The 21,050-nt window shown below is 41.1% G+C and overlaps 1 protein-coding gene across 1 annotated transcript in view; it reads left to right on the forward strand.

Moving 5' to 3' along the window:
• The window catches only part of SLC2A9 (solute carrier family 2 member 9), a 173,265-nt gene that overhangs the window by 32,230 nt on the left and 119,985 nt on the right, over positions 1-21,050 (forward strand). Inside the window, exons 3-5 of the mRNA XM_074951677.1 lie at positions 7,083-7,243; positions 12,649-12,773; positions 14,503-14,648. Of these exons, the coding sequence (XP_074807778.1) occupies positions 7,083-7,243; positions 12,649-12,773; positions 14,503-14,648 (432 nt within the window). The remainder of the gene's footprint in view (positions 1-7,082; positions 7,244-12,648; positions 12,774-14,502; positions 14,649-21,050) is intronic.

Below are 21,050 nucleotides of genomic sequence, written 5' to 3' on the forward strand. Positions count from 1 at the left end.
CAGAGGCAATAAAGTCATTGTTGCTTCACATTCATGCATTCTTTATTCATTCATCACACAAATAGGGGGATGACTACCAAGGTAGCCCAGGAGGGGTGGTGGAGGAGGGAAGGAAAATGCCACACAGCACTTTAAAAGTTTACAACTTTAAAATTTATTGAATGACAGCCTTCTTTTTTTGGGGCAATCCTCTGTGGTGGAGTGGCTGGTTGGCCGGAGGCCCCCCCACCGCGTTCTTGGGCGTCTGGGTGTGGAGGCTATGGAACTTGGGGAGGAGGGCAGTTGGTTACACAGGGGCTGTAGTGGCAGTCTGTGCTCCAGCTGCCTTTGCTGCAGCTCAACCATACACTGGAGCATACTGGTTTGGTCCTCCAGCAGCCTCAGCATTGAATCCTGCCTCCTCTCATCACGCTGCCGCCACATTCGAGCTTCAGCCCTCTGTTCAGCCCGCCACTTACTCTCTTCAGCCCGCCACCTCTCCTCCTGGTCATCTTGTGCTTTCCTGCAGTCTGACATTATTTGCCTCCACGCATTCGTCTGTGCTCTGTCAGTGTGGGAGGACAGCATGAGCTCGGAGAACATTTCATCTCGAGTGCGTTTTTTTTTCTTTCTAATCTTCACTAGCCTCTGGGAAGGAGAAGATCCTGTGATCATTTAAACACATGCAGCTGGTGGAGAAAAAAAAAGGGACAGCGGTATTTAAAAAGACACATTTTATAAAACACTGGCTACACTCTTTCAGGGTAAACCTTGCTGTTAACATTACATACATAGCACATGTGCTTTCGTTACAAGGTCGCATTTTGCCTCCCCCCACCGCGTGGCTACCCCCTCAACCCTCCCCCCTCCCTGTGGCTAACAGCGGGGAACATTTCTGTTCAGCCGCAGGCAAACAGCCCAGCAGGAATGGGCTCCTCTGAGTGTCCCCTGAAGAAAAGCACCCTATTTCAGCCAGGTGACCATGGATTATATCTCACTCTCCTGAGGATAACACAGAGAGATAAAGAACGGATGTTGCTTGAATGCCAGCAAACATACACTGCAATGCTTTGTTGTACAATGATTCCCGAGTACGTGTTACTGGCCTGGAGTGGTAAAGTGTCCTACCATGAAGGACGCAATAAGTCTGCCCTCCCCAGAAACCTTTTGCAAAGGCTTTGGGAGTATGTCCAGGAGAGCCGCGAATGCTAGGGCAAAGTAATCCTTTCACATGCTTGCTTTTAAACCATATATACTATTTTAAAAGGTACACTCACCGGAGGTCCCTTCTCCGCCTGCTGGGTCCAGGAGGCAGCCTTGGGTGGGTTCGGGGGGTACTGGCTCCAGGTCCAGGGTGAGAAACAGTTCCTGGCTGTCGGGAAAACCGGTTTCTCCGCTTGCTTGCTGTGAGCTATCTACAACCTCGTCATCATCATCATCTTCTTCGTCCCCAAAACCTGCTTCCGTATTGCCTCCATCTCCATTGAAGGAGTCAAACAACACGGCTGGGGTAGTGGTGGCTGAACCCCCTAAAATGGCATGCAGCTCATCATAGAAGCGGCATGTTTGGGGCTCTGACCCGGAGCGGCCGTTCGCCTCTCTGGTTTTCTGGTTGGCTTGCCTCAGCTCCTTCAGTTTCACGCGGCACTGCTTCGGGTCCCTGTTATGGCCTCTGTCCTTCATGCCCTGGGAGATTTTGACAAAGGTTTTGGCATTTCGAAAACTGGAACGGAGTTCTGATAGCACGGATTCCTCTTCCCATACAGCGATCAGATCCCGTACCTCCCGTTCGGTCCATGCTGGAGCTCTTTTGCGATTCTGAGACTCCATCATGGTCACCTCTGCTGATGAGCTCTGCATGGTCACCTGCAGCTTGCCACGCTGGCCAAACAGGAAATGAGATTCAAAAGTTCGTGGGCCTTTTCCTGTCTACCTGGCCAGTGCATCTGAGTTGAGAGTGCTGTCCAGAGCGGTCAAAATGGAGCACTCTGGGATAGCTCCCGGAGGCCAATACCGTCTAATTGTGTCCACAGTACCCCAAATTCGACCCAGCAAGGCCGATTTAAGCGCTAATCCACTTGTCAGGGGTGGAGTAAGGAAATCGATTTTAAGAGCCCTTTAAGTCGAAATAAAGGGCTTCATTGTGTGGACGGGTGCAGGTTTACATCGATTTAATGCTGCTAAATTCGACCTAAAGTCCTAGTGTAGACCAGGGCTCAGGAAGTTAGCAGTTGGTTGTTGTCCTCTTTCTCCTCCTCCCCACATTGGATTTCTTGGAAGGAAAATATGGTTTTCTTTGCTCCTCAGCTGGGATTAAGAACAGTAAGAAGCAGCATCTCAGGTCTCTCAGGAAAAAAATGGGAAGTCACAGAATTCATGACCCTCAAGTCCAAAGAGCTGTAGCAATAAGGGACATGAATTGATAGGGTTATATTAATTTCAGCCTTCACTCAATGTATAGTAGCACAACTCATATAGAGAATTATAATGTTTATCAGCAGAATATCCCTAATTCAGTTGTGCAGGTTTGTTATGAAAATTCATCCTGCCTGTAAGAGCAACAGTTGACATCTAGTAACTCTGCTAAATTTAAGTGTTTATGGGCATTTCTATTATAATCCTATTTATATGTAGAAGTTCTAGCTTTGGCACTTCCATGTCTATCAGGCTAAAACCTGACACCAGGCTTCAAGGAAGGATGATAGACTTGTGATTAAGACACTCAACAGGGCTGGAGAAGACTAGGCTTTAGTTTCCGGCTTGGCTACTGACTGCCAGTGTGACCTTGGGCAATCACCTAATCTACCCTCTGCCTCATCTCCGTTTTACAGAGGGGAAGCTAATACCGTCCTACCTCACAGGGAATAGAGTCCACTAATGATTATGTCAGATACAATGGTGATGAGGTCCATATGAGCCTAATGGGTAAGGCATTGGCCTCCTAAAACAGAGATTGTGGGTTCAGGTTCCTTCTGGGGTGAAAGTGTACACTTTCTCCATCTCTTAATGTCTCCAGATCAAGTCTGGATGCCTTTGTGGAAGATACACTTTAACCTAACACAGGTTATTGGGTTCAATACACAGGTAACTGAGTGACATTTAACGGTCCTTTCTGGCCATAAACTCTCTGACTCTAGGAATGCCTAGACAGATAGATGGGTTCTTAGCCTGCTAGTAGATTTTACGATAAAAAAATCCCTTATCAGTTACACTGTTTAGGGGGAAAAAGTTGATCTCTGCGATTGCATTCCAATTTTAGATGTTCTCTCAAATAATAGCATTTATTAAGTGTCTGATCTCTGCCTCTCCCCACACCCCCGCATAACTAGAAAATAACACTCCCATCTGATACATAGTATCAGTTTTTTTTCTTCTATGGAACTGTCCTTTGGCCCTGGAGAAGTTACTTTCTAGCATGGGTTCCTGATCAGGGCGTTACAGCCAAGTCCAAGAGTGGTTGTGACTCTCTTCTTTTCTTTATAGCTAAATGGGAGGGGGAATCTGAAAATCTTTTTCTCTTTTATTATGGGGTCTAGCAGGGAAAAGGTTGAGGTCCCCACTGCACTAGAGTAAAATCTTTGCCATCTTTGCTTCAGAACTATATATGGCAGAGTAAAGAGTGGATACCAGTGTGTTTGGCTGTCTCTCTGAATACCTTTTAATGTCCTGGAAAGATAATGCTGCTATTTCTTTACATGAATATATGAAGACTCTCTCTATTAAAAAGCTCTAAATATTCAAGACAAAATAACCTCTTCTAAAAACTGAGATATAAGAGCACTTTTTTCAGTTTAGTTTATGCCATTTTGCAAGGGGATTAGGTTTAAAAGAAAAAAGCCACTCTTATACAAGATAAGGTATCAGGATTGTCACTCTGTCTGTATGTCACTTGGAAGCCGAGAATGTCTGTAGAGTCAGTGCAATGGAAACTGCTACAGGTGTGGTTGATAGCCCTTTTGGTTTAGCGTATGAGCAGGTTGAATCATCACTGGGATTTGCAATCTGTTACTGTCCAGTTTTTAAATTCTTGCCCATTTTGACTTCAAGAATTACAGCTATCTGGTATACATGCCTTACTGTAGCTGTATCTATGCCATGAAGAGTGCTAGAGCATTGAGATATTAGAAGTAACTCAACCAATCACCACCCTTAGTCTACAGCTAACTTGCATGCAACAGTGTTATTAGTTGTTTGAGAGAGACTGTACGGCTGATGGATTACTTGATCCAGCTGCCACACCCATGCAACAACATAGGCTTTCCCATACTAGTTCTGGAATAAGAATGTCCCTATGTGGAATATTGCTGATATACCTACATTGGTTTAGCTATACTGGTATAATTTACCATTATAATTGGTGAGTGCTCAGCACCTCTGAAAATGAGGGCACTTACTTCAGCACTTAAATATACCTTTTAGAGGCCTGATTTCTCATCCAAGTTTTAAAAGATTGTCCTTAAAATTAATGAAAAATAGACCATTTGCAAACAAGTCCATGACCTTGGGTTCAACCTGAACTGCAAAATGTAAAGTACAGTAATGACTCTTATGTCATGGTGAGTGTACCATAGACCTTCACTCAGAAAATGTACTATTTCTGTACCTTTTATAGTCACTCAAAAAAACTGAGGCAAATTTTATGACAAGTTATGTATGAGTCAGAATGGAACACTGAAATGGTAAAATGCCAGAGGCTAACTGGATTCCAGCTGTGTAGCAATTTCTTGGTGTCATTTCCATAGCTTTTTTAAAAAAAAAATACATCCTTAAAGCAGTGGAAATAACACAATTAGCTTTGATGCGAAGAGATAGAAAGCATTCTTCATACATTCTCTGTGCAGGAGATTTGGCATTTAGTTAATTTTCAGGATAGGTACTTGGGGTTATATTATGTGGTATAAGATAATAAATGAATCATCTACCCTTTGAAAATTGTAAATTTATTGCATAATTATAAATATGTTACCTCACTGTTTTGAATATCCTTTTAATGAACCAGAAATATGTTTCAGCTTTCCTTACAGCTACTGTGCATTAGGGCTCATGCTCTCATTTTTTCAGATGCAGAGTCCCAAGGCACGCTGAACTCCCAATGAATAAATACAGCATACTTTCCTTCTTCACAGTCACTTTTTTTTCATTTATGTAACTTATTTCCATTCCATTTCATCAGCTTAGCTTCCACTGACCCTGTAATACCTGCCCCCATGCCTGGCAACTGCCAGTTACCCTCACCCTTACCATAGCAAGGTCTAGGAACCCTTTATTATTCCTATATTTATGACATTTTTCATTTGTTGTATTTGCAGAAAACCCCATTAAAGTTAATGTAAAAATATCCATTCACGTCAATGGGTTTTGGTCCAGGCTCAAAATGCACTTCTTTTTAGATGCAACCAGCAGTCACAAATAGCCTCTGGGAGATGCTGAGTCCCATTTGTGACATACCATTGTACAGTCCAGACTAATGAGCAGCTGTGTCCCCCCTGCTTAGCAACTATGTGTGCTTTATAATGCTTTGGTTGAAGCAGCTTCCAGTTGGTCTGCTCAGAGCCTTTCAGCATGCAGGCTACACCCTGAATGTAGGTGTGTAACTGCAGCCTGCCATTCCCTGGATTACACTCTGGCTCTCGCGAGCCTGGGTTATACTTCAGGGTGACCCCAACACACCCCCAATCCTAGATTGCCCCCCAGAAATGTATGTCCTCTACTGCCCAACCTTCTCCTGGACCGGGGTGGCCAACCTGTGGCTCTGGAGCCACATGCGGCTCTTCAAAAGTTAATATGTGGCTCCTTGTATAGGCACCGACTCCAGGGCTAGAGCTACCGATGCCAACTTTCCAATGGGCCAGGGGGTGTTCACTCCTCAACTCCTGGCTCTGCACCTACATGTGCACCGACCGATAAAAAGCATCGGTATAAAATATTTTCATAATCGTCAGTTACAGAATTTGGGGGGGATTAAAACAGAAATCATCCCTGTTACTCTCTCCTGCTTTTTGAAGTTCCATTTTGTGGGACAAGGCAGGCTAGTCTCCTCGTCAGGAATCCTCTTCTGTTGGCGTCTCGCTTCTTGTTTTTCCTCTTGAGTTTCTGTTCCTCCCCAATCTCCCACCCCACCCCACATCGCTCTCTACAAGTGACATCTTTTCTTCTTTCTGCCTTTGTTACCCTTTTTCTTCTCTTCCTTTCCCTTGGAGCTTTTTCTATTTTTAAATTGTTTTCAGTAGAGACCTATGGAGTATTCAGTAAAACTACGTGTTCCTAATATAAGGATACTACAATACAATATTAACAGCATTTTGCTGTGAATTTAGATTGTAACCTCTCCGAGGCAGGGACCATTTCTTTGTTATATATTGGTATACTGCCCGGCACAAGGGGCTGTAGCTGCTACTGCAATACAGATAATAATGATACCCATTTTCACCCAACTGGATAGCCCATAATTTGGGGTCTTGTAGGTTATTCCACTTAAGAGGAGAAATTGGTGGTGCAGTTCAATTCTTTGATGCAATTTTGCTTATTCATTAAGAATGTACAAAGTCTTGTTTCTCTGATTGTAGTAGGAATCAAATAGCAGGAGACAATTCCTGTGTCTGTGGTTCCATGCCTGCCTATCCAGCTAGTGCTCCATACCCCAAAATCTTTTTATTTTAATTTTGTCTTCCAACCACATCCCAGCTTTCTGTTACAGTGGCTTGACTTTCTATTTCTGCTTCTGTCTTAATCTCTAGTGCCTGGGTCAGCATCAGCTCAAGCTTTTTCATGTGCCTGTGTGTTGAGTTGTACTGCTATTGGTTCAGCCACTTCTTCACAATGGCTTCTTAATGTTTATCCTGAATGTAAGGCAGCAGCTACACCCAACACATAACAATGTATAACTCAACCCATAACACTGATAACTGAATTTACAAATTTTTAATTTGTTCCAAATCATTCAAGATTAGGGTGAAAACAAGTAAAGATGGATGTCACAGATGTCTATTCTATACAGAAAGCTACTATTTTGCCATTGTTTAAATCATGATTGATAATTTCAGTGTCCTTACTCATCCAGTAAGCTGCTTTCACACATACCATTATTGTCTCTTTACTTTCAGTATATCAAGAGGTTTTACAATGAAAGTTGGGAAAGAAGATATGGCCACGTAATAGATGGAGGAACTCTTACATTCCTCTGGTCTATAACCGTGTCTATTTTCTCCATTGGTGGACTGGTGGGTGCGATAATTACCACACCAATTGTGAAGTTCCTTGGCCGGTAAGTACATTACAAAGCTCTTAATTTGGTATCTTATTTACCCTTTTTATAGCATCCATAAAAATATTTTCTAACATAATAAATTTCCTTCTCATTTTAAAGACCTTCAAATTAGGAAAACTACATTGGATAGCTTCTAAATTTTATATGATCTGATGGTGCTGCCTCACAGGAGACAAGGAAAAGTTTACCATTGTTGTTGTTTATAATTCCAAATTTGTAGCATTCACCAGAGATGATAGTTGAATCAGGGGGCTGTCTCTTTTGGAGTAGTATGCACAGATTGAGTTTTGTAGGGCCATTGTTCAGGGTTGTCCCTGGGTAAACACTGACCAGCTGTAACGTGTATTTCTAAATTCCATGGCTACTGTAAAGCAGAATACTTGCATTGGCAGATTTCTGCTTTCCTGCACAGCTCATACCACAGTCATATCCGGAGGTGGCTTTGGGTCTGAAGTTAGCCACAGAGGGAAATGGGGAGCTTTGGGAAACTGTGAGGGAGGCAGTAAAGTCTTAAATGAGAGGATTGGGGGGGGGGGGGGGATGTGTCCTTGCACCAAAATATTATTTCTTATATTCAAGAGGGGTTTTAAGGGTTAAAAAACTAACTTCAGAATTTTTTTTAAAAGAAAGTCTCATGAGTATTTCTTTAAATCCTTTAAGATGACTCACAGAATGACTTGCTACTGGCAAATTAGGTTCTACTAAATGTCACCACAGGGGCTCAAATATATAGACATGTATAAAAACATCTTCCCCCCCCCCCCCCACTCTCTCTGTTCTGTTTCCTCTTGTCTTTTAGCCTTTATTTTCCTCCTTTTTTACCATCTTCTTCTTGATTCTAATTTCTCCCTTGTCTTACTCTACCCGTTATTTCCCTACAATCCAATTTCCTCAAATCTTCTGTCTCCTATACTTTCCTTTTCTACACGCAGTCCATTTTTCTCCTCCTTTTTCTTCCCCATTTTTCACCTTACACAGTATGTTCTGTGGTTATTCCTACATTCACACAGCAAATACCTATTCTCTGGCCCTCCAAATCCTTTGTCCACTATTTCCCTTTCCCACCTTCAGTAATTCACCAATTCTGTACCTTCCCTCCCATCAATTCACCAATCTATTTTGTTCTCAGTATCCTTTCCCCTCAATTTAACGACTCACTTCTCAGCCTCCTTTCCAACTCATCAATTCACACCCTTCCCAAATTCTCCATCTCAGATCACATTCCTAGGCTATGGGGTTAAACTTCCAAGGTTTTGTCCATCTGCCCATAGAATATGGGAATTCAAGTAATGAAAATAGATAGCTCTGCCATGCAGCTACTGTATGAGCACAGAATAAGGATTTGTAGATGGAAGGAACTGTGCCTTCAACAGCTGTTGAAGGATCAAGACTGCCCATCAAGAAGGAGTTTTCAGGAATACTATTCACACTGCAGTCCTTTTGGATAGTTAATATTCATGATAGGTATGGAAACTTGTCTAAGTATTCAACTGTAGTACCTAAAAAGGGCACCAAAATAGTGACAGACAATAAAAAAGCCCTTTCTGCATAGTACAGTGTGCATGCGGGCTGCTGGATGGTGTGAATAGTGAAACTGACTTTAATTTACACTGACTTAGAACAATGAGACAGAAGGGACCAACATATTGTCCAGAAATAATGTCTGTGTTTTGAAATACAGCACTCAACATTTATTTATTTGTTGCTGGACTAAAGATTACATTTCTCAGAAGTAGGGTAAACTTTTCAAAAGCATTTGAATGACTTAGGAGCCTAAGTTCCATTGATTGGGCTCCTAAGTGCCTTGGGTGAAAGTAATCATGAAATGATAGAGTTCCTGATTCTAAGGAATCGTGGGAGGGAAAACAGCAGAATAAAAATAATGGATTTCAAGGAGGCAGACTTCTGAAAACTCAGGGAGTTGGTAGTTAAGATACCACGGGAAGCAAACCTAAGGGGAAAAACAGTTCGAGAGACTTGACAGTTTTCCAGAGACATTATTAAGGGCACAAGAGCAAACTATCTCACTGCATAGGAAAGCTAGGAAGTTTGCAAGAGACCACCCTAGCTTACCCAGAAGATCTTCAATGATCTTCAAACAAAAGACCTACAAAAAGTGGAAAATAGGTGAAATTACGAAGGATGAATATAAAAACAACAACACAAGCATATAGGGACAAAATTAGTCCAAGGCACAAAATGAGATTAAACTAGCTAAAGACATAAAGGGTAAAAAGAAAACATTCTACAAATACATTCGAAGCAAGAGGAAGATCAAGGAGAGGGTAGACCCCTTACTCAATGAGGAGGGAAAGATAATAACAGAAAATGTGGAAATGGAGGAAGTGCTAAATGCCTTTTTTGTTTCAATTTGCACCAAAAAGGTTTGTAGCGATCGGACGTCTAACATAGTGAATGCCAGTGAAAGTGATGTAGGATCTGAGGCTAAAATAGGGAAAGAACAAGTTAAAAATTACTTAGACAAGTTAGATGTCTTCAAGTTGGCAGGGCCTGATGAAATACATCCTAGAATATTCAAGGAGCTGACTGAGGAGATATCTGAACCATTAGCAATTATCTTCAAAAAGTCATGAAAGACTGGAAAGATTCCAGAGGACTGGAAGAGGGCAAATATACAGTATATCTATAAAAAGGAATAAGGACAAGCTGGGGAATTACAGACTAGTCAGTTTAACTTCAGTATCCAGAAAGATAATGGAGCAAATAATCAAGCAATCCATTTGCAAACACCTAGAAGATAATAAGGTGATAAGTAACAATCAACATGGATTTGTCAAGAACAAATCAGTCATACCAACCTACTATCTTTCTTTTACAGGGTAACAAGCCATGTGGATAGGGGGAAGCAGTAGATGTGGTGTATCTTGACTTTAGAAAGGCTTTTGCTAACTCCTCAGAAGCAAACTAGGAAAATATAGCCTAGCTGGAGCTGCCAGGAGAGGGGTGCATAACTGGTTGGAAAACCATTCCTAGACAGTAGTTACGAATGGTTCAGAGTCAAGCTGGTGGAAGGGCATATCGAATGGGGTCCCATAGGGATTGGTCTTGGGTCCAGTTCTCTTCAGTAGCTTCATAAATTATGTAGATAATGGCCTAGAAAATACACTTATAAAGTTTGCGGACAAGACCAAGCTGGGAGGGATGTAAGTGCTTTGAAGGATTAGAATTAAAATTCAAAATGACTTGGGCAAACTGGAGAAATGGTCTGAAGTAAATAGGTTGAAATTCAATAAGAACAACTGCAAAGTACTCCACTTAGGAAGGAACAGTCAATTGCACCCATAAAAAATGAGAAATGAATGTGTAAGGAGGAGTACTGCAGAAAGGGATCTGGGGTTTATGGTGGATCACAAGCTAGATGTGAGTCAACAGTTTACCACTGTTGCAAAAAAAGCTAATATCACTGAGAATATAAAAATGGCCATAGTGGGTCAGGACAATGGTATATCTAGCCCAGTGTCCTCTGTTCCAACAGTAGCCAATGCCAAGTGCTTCAGAGGGAATGTACAGAACAGGCAACCATGGTGTAATCCATCCCCTGTTGTCCACTCCCAGCTTCTGGCAACTACAGGCTAGGGACACTTGGAGCATGGGGTTGCATGCTTAACCATCTTGGCTAATAACCATTGATGGACCTGTCCTTCATGAACTTATGTAGTTCTTTTTTGAACCCCGTTATCGTTTTGGCCTTTACAACATCCCCGGGCAATGAGTTCCACAGATTGAGTGTGCATTACATGAAGTACTTCATTGTATTTATTCCAAACCTGCTGCCTATTAATTTCATTGGGTGACCCCCAGTTCTTGAGTCTCAGAGCTGGGGTCAATGGACTTGGCTTGTGAGAATCACATTGCAGGGCTAAAAATAGCAGTGTAGGCATTTGGGCTCTAAGCCTCTCGCTGGGTTTCAGAACCTGGGCTCCAGCCTGAGCCAGAACATCTGCACTGCTATTTTTAATCCCCTGAGCCTGAGCTGTGCGAGCCTGAGTCACTTGCCATGGGCTCTGAGACTTGGCACCGTAGGTTTTCCTTTGCAGTGTAGACATACCCTGAAACCCTTTCAATTAATCGCTATCCTAGGGGTTGGCGAGCCCTGCCAATCCATTTCTTATATATCTATTTTTAGGAAAAAGAAGCCATTTGGAGCTTTTTTCTTTGAGACAGTAGGTAATAGAGACATCCAGTCAGGTGGTAGTGATAATCTCAGCATTGGGAGGGCTTTTATATTTAATCCTTCAGCGGGGAATAATCATTACAGAATTAATCTCGGTAGAGCTATTGATTTCATATTTTTAACATTCTTGTTACACATGCGTGGGCAAAATCTGACCTTGTAGCCACAAGGAAGTAAGGGAAGCAAAGAGTCAAAAGATCCAGGAAATTCTTCATGCTGCCACTTCTATAGGCTGAGCGAGATTACAGTGTTTTGATTCACAGCTCAAAAGAGATGGAAAGAGAGAGCATGGGCAGCAAAGAATAATATGGATAAAACTGTATTTAAATGATAAAGATATGGCTGTTGTTGTTGTGATAGAGGAAAGGCAGAGAGAGTGGGGTTTTTTTCAGACTTGGTTTTGGAAATGTGGAAAAGTTGCTTTCATTTTAACTACTACTTAGTTATTTCATCCAGTGATAGTGAATTTGGAAAAATAGATGGAATTTCGTAACAAATTAAAAATTATGGAGAATTTCCACATTTTTGCGAAAAGAAGTTGGTTTTACCAATGAACTTAAAAACCCAGATGTTTTGCCCAGCTGTGCATGAGCTCACTTTCCTTTTATATACCTGTAATATCATGAATGAGGGACAAATTTTGCTTTCAGTTCTAACAGTGTAAATCTGATGACATCCATGAAGTTTTTCCAGATTTCCATTCTGTATTCAAGAACTGAATTTGGCCATATTGCAGTACATGCTGCGGTTTTCCAAACACTGATCTGTTGAAAACTTTGTAAATACATGCAAGGTTCTACCATCTTTTTCAACCTATTGAAATTTGAAGTATATCCTATTTCTTTTATAATTTGAAACAGTTAACCCTGCTACATATGTCCCGCTATCCAGAACGTGCTAATCTTAAGTATATCTTGTCTTGCTCTTGGGAAGCATAAGAAAGCAAATCTTCATGCCTTTGAGATTTGGACCTTTATTTTGTGACACTAGTTGTATTTATTCTACAGCAGATATCTTTAGCTGCAGTTTTTTGAAACTCTTTCTGTAATGCTTAATATGTGTGAACCTGTGTTAAGCACTGTGTTTTTAATGATCTGCAATTTTATGTACAATTTAGCTATTTTAATAAATGTATGTTAATATGACTATTTAAAAATGTTATGTACAATTTTAATATAAGTGTAACACACATATATTTTCCTTTCAGAAAACATACATTGCTAATCAATAATGTATTTGCAGTTGTGGCTGCATTGTTGATGGCTCTCTGTCAGATAGCTGGATCATTTGAAATGCTCTTGTTGGGCCGCACTGTGATGGGTATTCATGCAGGTAAGCTTTATGTTATGCTGAATATACATGTACAGTTTATACTAGGCATCCTCTGCCACCCTTTAATTGAGGAGTGATTTCTATGCATAATCCCACTGAATTCAATGGGAACAATTGGTATGAGTAAGGATGGCAGAATCTGACCCTTAATGAAGAAACATAAATGGATATTAACCATGACAGAAAATTTCCCTTCGTACAGAATGTCTGTCTTCGCAAAACAGAAACCCTTTGGGTAGGAGAACGTGGCCTGTCTATTAAAGCTGCTTACTATTTTGAATTTTGGTGTTGCTAGATGCCATATCAATATGAATAAGATAAAACTGAAGGCATAGAACATGGCTATCCATTTGTAATAAATGTTTTCCAACCCTTAAAATACCATGTGGAACCACCACTTCCATCAAAATAATTTAGCAGGTTATCTTGTTTGTAAGAACTAATTACAGTAGTCTTGAAGATACACGTGTTGTTAATATACAAATTGGTACCTTTATACCAATGTTAGTCTGCTGGACTAAGGTGGCTTTATGATGACTTTTTTATTTCCACACATTTTGGGGTGTGTTCTCCTCTCTAATTCATGCATGCTGTTAAAAGTCCATCAGAATTGTAAGCATGTTTAAGGGGAACATCTCTCTCTCTCTCTCTCTCTCTCTCTCTCTGCTGATACAACAAGGATGCATTCTGTGGTGTAAATGTTGTATTTAATATTGTCTAGTTGACATATTGCTAAATCAGGTTGTTGGATTTTTCTTATTTACCTGTGTCCAGGTTATTGATGAAGTGACAAGAGACTTCCATTGTGAACCATTACACATTCCTCCTTCCTTCTCTTCCTATGCTGCTGGTGGTGGTTGTTCTGGTGATGCTAGAATCAGTCTAGTGAATGTTACGGACGTTGATGTCTTTCAGGCATCAGAATCTCTAATACCCCATTAATAGCATTAACAATGGACGAGCAATGGGAGGGTTCAGACATAGCAGTGTATGGGGTTTCCACTAGAAAATCTAGGGTTGAGGCTTCACTTTCTTGCTACACTGCATGCACATCTTCACAACACACAGCCTTTGCAATAAACACAACCTGAAAGAAGGGTGAAACCAGTGCGGTATTAGCATCCTCTCCCTTGCTATCCTTTGACAGGGAGCAGATGATGGCCCCTTGATACCCAGAGAATTGAGAGAGGCATCCTGCTATTACTCTTCTATGCTCCCCACACTGATAGTTGCCTTCTTGACAAGAAGGTCAGTGCTATTTTAACCCACTGCTTAGCACACACATGTATCCCATCCGGGGATAACTTAGCCCTTTCCTTCCTACCAGTTTTTTTCCGGGCAACCAAAAGGACAGCTTCCCCATCCTGCTTATTTTGGATGTCTGGCTGAGTAAGGCAACCCCCGCTCCAGGACGGCTAGTGGTAATTTCTATAGAATGAACAGCCCTCTTCATATTGTAGCAATGGAGTCCTGACCAGCATGCATCATTTCAGATATGTAATTAAAACTATTGATGATTAGATGGTACAAGGATACTAGTGCGTGCGGGTGCGCACACACACAAGCATACATTCTGTTCTGTTCTATATAGGTTCTTATGCCACCCTCATCATGGTGGTGTCTGAGATTGGTAGTCAAACTTTTCTAAATAAATTCTTGCTCATTTATTGGTTCAATATTAAGTCAATTGTACTTACAGCAATTTCTCTGCTGTTCCCTTCTTTCACAGGTGTCTCTCTCAGTGCCCTTCCCATCTATTTGAGTGAAATCTCACCTAAGGAGATCCGGGGTGCTCTGGGGCAGGTCACAGCAATCTTCATCTGTATTGGAGTTTTCATTGCTCAGGTTTTGGGGCTGCCAGAAATATTTGGAAATGTAAGTACTTAGTGGATGTTGTTGTCCTTCTGTGTGTTGCATTTAAAGAGTGACACTGAGGATTGTGACTGTTCCTTCTGTAGGTAGAAAACCACACTATGGGAACAAGTACATAACTTTTCCTTCTTCACTTTCTCCACAACTCTCATGATTTTATATACCTCTATCACATCCCCCCCTTAGTCTCCTCTTTTCCAAGCTGAAAAGTCCTAGCCATGATGATTAAGTACATACACATCACACACACAAGTCTTTCTCCCCCCCCCCCCGCCATGTTTGTGTGTGTTATGTGTATGTACTTAATTATCATGGCTAGGACTTTTCAGCTTGGAAAAGAGGAGACTAAGGGGGGATGTGATAGATGTATATAAAATCATGAGTGGTGTGGAGAAAGCGAATAAGGAAAAGTTATTTACTTGTTCCCATAATATAAAAACTAGAGGCCACCAAATGAAATTATTGGGCAGCAGGTTTAAAACAAATAAAAGGAAGTTCTTTTTCACACAGCGCACAGTCAACCTGTGGAACTCCTTGCTTGAGGAGGTTGTGAAGGCTAGGGCTATAGCAGGGTTTCAAAGAGAACTAGATAACCTCCATCAATTTAAGTCCATTAATGGCTATTAGCCAGGATGGGTAAGGAATGGTGTCCCTAACCTCTGTTTGTCAGAGCGTGGAGATGGATGGCAGGAGAGAGATCACTTGATCATTACCTGTTGGGTTCACTCCCTCTGGGGCACCTGGCATTGGCCACTGTTGGTAGACAGGATACTGGACTGAATGAACCTTTGGTCTGACCCAGTATGGCCATTCTTATGTTCTTATTAATGAGGTGGAAGAGTGTGGCTTTAGGTAGTCAGTCATTTTGGATATGCAAGAGTCATTGTGAAGAAAATAGTTACAAAAGAGGTTTCCAATCTGACAACAGAAGATTAAACAGCCCAAGTGGCTGGAGTTAGGTTCCTTTTCTCCCTTTTCCTGATGGGAAGTTGCTGGATTTTCCTAGTATTGTTTACATTGTTTGTTTGTATTTCTTAAGATATGAAAAAGGTGCCTAGAGCTTTTCAATAACTGTTTTCTAAATGACTTCTAAAAATTTATATAAAACTGACAAAGAGGATACCATATGACCTTGAATAGAGTGACAATGTTTCTAATATACATCTTCTTACTGGGTGATTTTAACTTTGCTTGTAATATAGCCCTACCCTATAGGTGGTTATGAATGGATCTTATTGTTAAGTATCAGAGGGGGTAGCCGTGTTAGTCTGTAGCCACAAAAACAATGAGGAGTCCTTTAAGGTGCCACCAGACTCCTCGTTGTTCTTGTTACTGCAAAGCAAATTCTGCCACCTGCCAATGTCTTAATTTAATAACATCCTAATTGATGGTGTCATTGACTGTAAAATGTGGAGAACTTAAATGTGCAGGAATTTGCAAAAAACAAACAGACAAAGAAAGCCCCAATTAATAGTATGTTGATGAAACCTGCAAACCTCACCAAGAGTCATATCCTTAGTAGCTGGTTGTGCTAAATTATGGAAAACTAAATCCTTTGTTCAGTTAATCTAAGACAGGAGTCTCAAACATGTGGCCCAGGGGCCGCATGCAGCCCGCAGAGTTATTTCCTGCAGCCTGCCATAGGCGCCGAATCCACTGGCAGCCAAGCTCTCCTCATCCCCCATACCTCCCACCCTGAGCGTGCTGCATCCCCGCTCCTCTGCCTACCTCCCAGCACTTCCTGCCGCTGTTTGGCGACACTTCAGACTTTTCAGGGGGGAGGAGCAGGGACGCGCTTGGGGAGGAGGCAGAGAAGAGGCGGGACTGGGGTGGGGATGGAGTTGGGGTGGGGACTTTGGGGAAGGGGTTGGAATGGGGGCGGGGAAGTGTTGGGAAGAGGCGGGGCAGGTGCGGGGCCAGGGGGAGAGGGGCTTTAACCAAGGTAATTCTAAAAGTAAATGTGTGTTTTGTCATTTGAGTGAGGTGCATTACTGATTGATTATATTTTATTAAAACCCCTCTTCGCATTAGTTTTAAAAAAGTTAATACATTGACTTTTAATAGCATACTATATTACTCTTCATTTTTGACTATATTTTTGTATCGTTGCATGAAAAGGTTTCAGTGATGCGGCCCTTGGGCCAATGTATTCGTCCTCATGTGGCCCTTGTGGTGATTTGAGTTTGAGATCCCTGATATAAGATCAACTGGCCTTGTTTACTCTCATAATTGTTTAAAAAACTGACACACCACTTTTTATTGTTGCATGTTGGATTGTTAGTTTCTATCAGAAATAGTTGAAAGTAATATTTGTTACAAATTTAGCTCCTTTTTTTGTTCATGAATTCTTAACAAATGCATCCTGATTTCTTTGAAAGCATTTGTTGTTCATAAGTATTCACTGAATAGTTTGAAAAAATAACCTTTAGACTATATCTTCGTACATTGTTCTATCTGCTCTTCATTTGTGTTGCATGGTTGGTCAGCTACATCAGAGGGCATTGTTTCTGTTCTCTGACTGGATGATTGGAATTTTTAAAATAAGGAAATAACAGACAGGAAATAACAGACATCCATTATGAACTTTCAGATCAATAATCATTAATATTAAAATATGTAAAAGTTTCAGGAATTTTAATGAAGTCAGTGGTTGTCTGAATACTTGTTGTAATGAAAAATAACATTCCTACACATGGGAGTGAATAGAATATGGGCTTGGATTTGCCAGTCAGATGTTTCAGTATTCCAGGAACTCTCTGTGGTATGTGGACTTGATCCAAAACCCATTGAAATGAATAGGAGTCTTGATTAATGCCTTAATTGCCAGCCTCCTCTCTGGCAGAGTATGGCACTGTCCTTTTAAGTGTGGAAATGCCAATGGACACTGGAACTGTGAAGGTGCAATATTTATAACTAATGTCGCTGTTACAGACTCTCACTGGTAAAACCTTTTCACTACATTGCATTTTACGTTCTCCGGGGTCTGTGGGTTGAGATGCTGGCTCAGAGTTAATGCAGCAGAGAAAGGGACTGAATCCTCACCTCAAAATAAAAATAACATGCAGTATGCTTGTGCACCAAGGATTTTTCTAACTTTTACTGTTTGTGAGGGAGGTAACATCATACTCACAGCTTCATTCCTACATTCATGTCGGGCTATGTGGATTCATGCTGGTGGACACGCTAGCCGTACTTCAGACATGTATGTATTTTCCCTTGTGCATTGCCTTGAGAGTTCTGATGCAAAGATTATATACATGGTGCATATGGAAGTGTAGAGTCTCTCTCTCTGTGGGTTCTGCACTGCTTTGGCCACCAGCATAGTAGCAATGCTGTTTCTGCCATTTTGTCCTTGTTGAATAGGATGAGGAACTGATGTTTCTGGTGTATTGCTGATACTATCACAACATTTTGGAGAAGCATTCTTAGCTATTTCTATGTCATATATTGGAATACAGACATCAATGTTGTAAGCAAACTAATTTTTTAGCAAGGGATGTAACCATCAGAGGAGTGAAGTTCTGGAATAGCTTTCCAAAGGAAGCAGTGGGGGCAAAAGACCTATCTGGCTTCAAGATTAAACTCGATAAGTTTATGGAGGAGATGGTGTGATGGGATAACATGATTTTGGTAATTAATTGATCTTTAACTATTCATGGTAAATAGGCCCAATGGCTGGTGATGGGATGTTAGATGGGGTGGGATCTGAGTTACTACAGAGAATTTTTTCCTGGGTATCTGGCTGGTGAATCTTGCCCACATGCTCAGGGTTCAGCTGATTGCCATATTTGGGGTCGGGAAGGAATTTTCCTCCAGAGCAGATTGGAAGAGGCACTGGGGGCTTTTTCGCCTTCCTCTGTAGCATGGGGCACGGGTCACTTGCTGGAGGATTCTATGCACCTTGAAGTCTTTAAATCATGATTTGAGGACTTCAGTAGCTCAGGCATAGGTGAGAGGTTTATTGCAGGATGGGTGGGTGAGATTCTGTGGCCTGCATTGTGCAGGAGGTCAGACTAGATGATCATAATGGTCCCTTCTGACCTTAATATCTATGAGTCTATTGGAATGAATGCAAAGGCCATCACAGTAGCAGATTGTTGAGATTAAATACAGATATTTTTGGATTCTGACATGTTTTTACTGCCTTTGACTCTGAAGCTAGTTAAATGATAGTATTGAATCTATAGATGCTGTCCTCCTTAGAGTGTAATATTTTAAGAAAGGTCTCTGGAAATCAAGTTAAACAGTCACACTGCTGGTTCTCTACTGTACCTGCTGTGTCAATGTCCCCCAATTATTCCAAATCCCCTTTCCCCCCTTAATTTTGGATAAACACTAGTTTGAACTTCAAGGCTCTGATTCTGACCTCCTTTGCACAAATACAAATAATAAAGTCTACTATATCTCCATGGAAGCTAGTGGAGATACATGAGTGTAAAACCGTTTTTGAGACCAGAATTGGGCACAGAATATAATTACTTAAAAAAAAAACTTTTCCACAGGTGATCTGCTTCTCTGTATCATCCCAGTTCCTATGTTGTAGTGTGCTAATTAGACCACCATCATGCTTCAGCCTTCTGTAACCTGAAGCCATTATTTCTTTAGGAAGCCAGAGCAACTGCAAATGTCAACTTATGCTGGCCCACAAGAACGTAATTGTGTTATCTTGAGTAACATGGGAGATATAATATTGCCACTGGCTCCAAAATTACTTAATTTTGAGCATTCTTGGCTTTTTTTAGTATGTGCAACTTTTAATATGTTCTTTTGAGGATAAAGCTATTTTTCATCCAGTTCATTTTCCTGTCAGGACTGTTCCAGGCAGAATAAGTCCAAGCTTATAACGCTTCTCTTGGGGGACTTTTCCATGATCTAATACTGGTACATCCCATTGTCAGAAGGATTTCTCAAATGTTTTCGCTTTCTTAATTTTGTCCCATTGATCCGAGAGTTAGCTCTGTGAACAAACCGTTCCCATTGCTGGGGTATGCATGATATGTGTGAATTGTGTCTCTGTCTATACATTTCTCTTTCGTGTGTGTGTGTGTGTGTGAGAGAGAGAGAGAGAGAGAAAAGAAATATACACAGAAAGTCTGTGTACATATTTATAGGGAAGGATGCTAGAGCTGTCTATAACTAAGGTTGCCTGACAGTTCCCATTATATGGCCCTGTTTTCAGTTACTTATAAGGTTGGCAAACTTTAATCATTTGCCCTGAAATTTCACATGCCAGGTGCCTGCTTCAAGCAATGTTTTTGCAAAAAAAATTCCAGCCATTTCAGAGAACAAGGCTAGGGAAAAATACGTTGTTTTGCCCATGTAAAAAAATTCTGATAATCTTTCTCTCTTCCCACTCCCTCCCCCCCCAGTAGCTCTTGACCCCATACTTTGGAAGCAGGGGCTTGAAATTTGGCAGTTGGGTGGCCTTTGTGCCATGGATGTGCTTTGTGCCATCCCTGAAAATATCCACCCAAATTTGGCCAATTTATAAGCCTTTTTTAAAAATTGCAGATCGCACACGCTCAGGAGAAACATCTTTGATTTCGGCGTTAAGAGTCCATCCTCCCTGAGCATGCTTGGCAATAGTAACTCAGGCACTCTAGTGCTAAGTGCTATAGAAAAGCCCAAGAGGAAATTAATCATGATAATTCTCTCTTCAGAGCAGAGGCTGCATAGTAAATAAGATTTGGAGCTGCACACTGAACAATGAGAAAACAAAATATTGAATAGCTGCTCATTAAGTTAGCATCATCCATCCAATCTGCTGGATGAGGCAGGGGTCATGTGGAAAAAATGGTGTGTGATTGTGTAACTAAAGGCTGTACCATAATGCAAGAGCCATATGCAAGGGCCATAATTAAAATTGCACAGATAACCATAATTCTGCTATTTCCTAACCTTGAGTGTTTGACTTAGCACCTTTTAATAATAATCTTTTAATATAATTTGTGTGTATATACTATATAATTATATTAAGCTGGAAAATTAAGTAAGTGTATGGTGATATTAATTTTTTTTTTAAAAGGTTCTAACATAACTAAACCAGAAGGGATAGTTTAGTGGCCTAAGTGTAACACACTCACTAAGCATATCATGTCCCCCTTTACTGTCTGGTGCAAATAGATTTACACATACAGCTCAAGAAGTAGAAGCCTGTGCTTTTGTTGTTGGTGGTCCTGGTTCAGTACACCAGCAAATGTTTGGGAGGGACAACAATTAGCTGATGTCACTGTGCGTAGAGATCGTAAATCTTGCAACAGATCACTTCTGTCTAATGATACAGTATTTTATTTCTCATTTGTGTCTGTGCTTGTCATGAAGATGTTCCATATATATTCATCCTTTTCTCGTAAGGAATGACACACACACAGAATATGTAGTGCTAATCTAAAGTTCCATATAGAG

The sequence above is a fragment of the Natator depressus genome, chromosome 4, assembly GCF_965152275.1.
Source record: "Natator depressus isolate rNatDep1 chromosome 4, rNatDep2.hap1, whole genome shotgun sequence".
NCBI lineage: Eukaryota > Metazoa > Chordata > Testudines > Cheloniidae > Natator > Natator depressus.